This window comes from Drosophila rhopaloa, unplaced genomic scaffold, assembly GCF_018152115.1.
Source record: "Drosophila rhopaloa isolate 14029-0021.01 unplaced genomic scaffold, ASM1815211v1 contig_155, whole genome shotgun sequence".
NCBI classification, from domain to species: domain Eukaryota; kingdom Metazoa; phylum Arthropoda; class Insecta; order Diptera; family Drosophilidae; genus Drosophila; species Drosophila rhopaloa.
The window spans coordinates 14,073,850-14,076,314 of NW_025335034.1; the positions used below are offsets into that span (position 1 = coordinate 14,073,850).

The 2,465-nt window shown below is 42.1% G+C and overlaps 1 protein-coding gene across 1 annotated transcript; it reads right to left on the bottom strand.

Annotated features, from left to right (window-relative positions):
• Positions 1–945: 945 nt before the first annotated feature.
• LOC123037296 (ATP-dependent DNA helicase PIF1-like) lies at positions 946–1,992 on the bottom strand. Its single transcript, XM_044457360.1, has one exon. It carries the CDS (start codon positions 1,990–1,992, stop codon positions 946–948), a length of 1,047 nt encoding a protein of 348 aa, XP_044313295.1.
• Positions 1,993–2,465: the final 473 nt, after the last annotated feature.

Below are 2,465 nucleotides of genomic sequence, written 5' to 3' on the forward strand. Positions count from 1 at the left end.
GGCGAAGCTGCGGGCTACCTTGCTAGTATTAAATATATATATACATACTATAAAAAAAATTGTGCATGCAACTATTTAATTTTTTTTTTTTTTTTTTTTGGCTTATTTAAATATCTACATACTATAAAAAAAATTGTGCATGCAACTATTTAATTTTTTTGGGTTTTTGTTTTTTCTTTAACTTAAATATATACATACTATAAATATAATATATACAATTTTCCCTACCTATTCAGCCTCCCTAACGCTAACTAATATACCACTGTGGTAGCTATATGTAGTCTCAAATGTGCGCGCAGTGGCCCTATTATCGAAAATATTTGAAAACGCCCAATCAATATGCGTATTGCAATTGGTTGTCGACGAGTCCAAATCTAGCAACGAACTAAACCCTTTTACATCTGCTAGAAAATCAAAAACTCTCCTACAGCAGCCAGAGATGGAGTGAAGGCATAAATTGAAATCTCCTAACACTAAACTATTACTATTTAAAAATGTGTGCCGCTGAAATAACTCCTTAAACTCTGTTTCAAACTTTAACAACGGATAGGTCGGACTTTTATAAATAACTACAATCCCTAAAGACCGGTACCTAAAGATGGCAAACTCGAACACTGGAGAGGCTATATTTGAGGAATTAGCCAGAAAGCGACCACTTGAAAAAGACTGACATTCTCAAAGAGTTCGTTTCGAACGAATACGAGAATGCCTCTTTTGGTCGAGCTCCGTTAGCTACTGACTGGCAATCTAGTCGCACTGCTGTGGCGAAGCCAGGAATTTCGTATGATTCATTTGAGTATGTGGAAGCCTCAACGAAGCACAGAATGGAAGACTTAAGCATTAGCTGATCGGAACACACATCGCTAATGTGGCAGTGCAAGCTTTCCGTATTATGGAAAAAGACATGAAGGTTCGGACTATTGAGTAAACAATCGAAATGGGTACTCAGTAACTTAGTGGAACGCAGTTCTCGGAGCTCTTCCTCGGAAGCCGATCCCTGGGCGGATCTTGGGGGACGAAAGGTCCAATAATATAGAGCCCTGCTGCACTTGTGGCTCTGCTACAGGCTACGTACAGCGCAGCTCTCTGCATGCTAGGACTAGTGTGAACCACCACTTTGCTGTACGTAGCGCCTTGACTTTTGTGAATAGTTATTGCTTCTGCAGGTACCACTGGAAACTGCTTTCGGTCAATGGTTGTGGCCTGGTTAGAATTAATCTGAAAGCTTTTTATGATCTTAACTACTGGGGTCCATGAAGCCTCTTGGCGATGACTGCACTTTGATCGTGCAGCTACTCCTATACTGTCATCTAAAAATTGTATCCAAAGAATGTTTGGAGAGTTGGACGTGTTGAAACCTATCTCCCTAAGGACACCAGTGGCTCCGTTTACGAGACCATCTGATGTGTCTACATTGACCGTCATCATGTATTTAGCAGTGGTTTTTAAAATGAGCGAGGTACACAAACCTTGTGTCTCAGATGTTTTTAATGCCCTAGCTTGTTCCAGACATCTGTTCCCCTGCTCTGAGCTAATATGTGCAGATTTTACAGAGTCAATGGCTTCCGAAATGAACTGATCAGTGGGAATCGAGTTGAGCTTCTCCCTATTGTATCGGTCTGTGTCCTGATTGCTTGAAAAAAGGTGAATGGCGTCATTTGGAATCTGACTTTCTACGGAAGTACGGCCTCTAAGTAGGACAATATCTTCAGACGACATTTGGCCGGACGCCATGTTGTTGAGTGCTATTGCAAACGGCTGGTCATCTCGCTGTCGCATTATCTCTGTGAGCTCGAAAAACCTAAAAGGACTCCAGAGGTGGGATCCAAATATAGCGCTGTATGGATCATGCGACGGCGGCTGGAAAATCCAACGATCACAAACTGGCCGCAATTGCCTAAGATCGCCGAACACGATGACCGAAATGCCTCCGAAGGGAGTATCAACGTTGGAGAAAATTTGCTTAAGGCGAGAGTCCAGATGGGAAAACATGGTTGCGCCGACCATAGAAATTTCGTCTATTATAAGAACTTTAAGATCAATAAATCTTGAACGCAGGGTATTTAACAGATCAGGGCTTAAACTCCTAAATGCAGACCCAGCCTGATTTACAGGGAGAGAGAACATGGAATGGAGAGTGGAGCCTCCGATTCCAAAAGCAGCTTTGCCTGTGGGAGCACACAGCAGTATTTTAACAGAAGTTGGGTCGCATCCTACTCTACCATTATACTCCTTGGAAAGGGACTGGAATAAGGTGGATATAAGTCTACTCTTGCCGACACCTGCTCCGCCTCCTACGAACTCATGGAAACTAGCATTTATCCTTGCATTGTGCAAGACATGCGTAAGGAAAGTTTTTTGCTTTAAATTAAGAGACCTAACTAAGGTGGATAAATTTTCAGGGGAAATAATTGGCGGGAGCTTTATTATGCGGATATTGCTATCCGGATCTACTTCCTGAACAC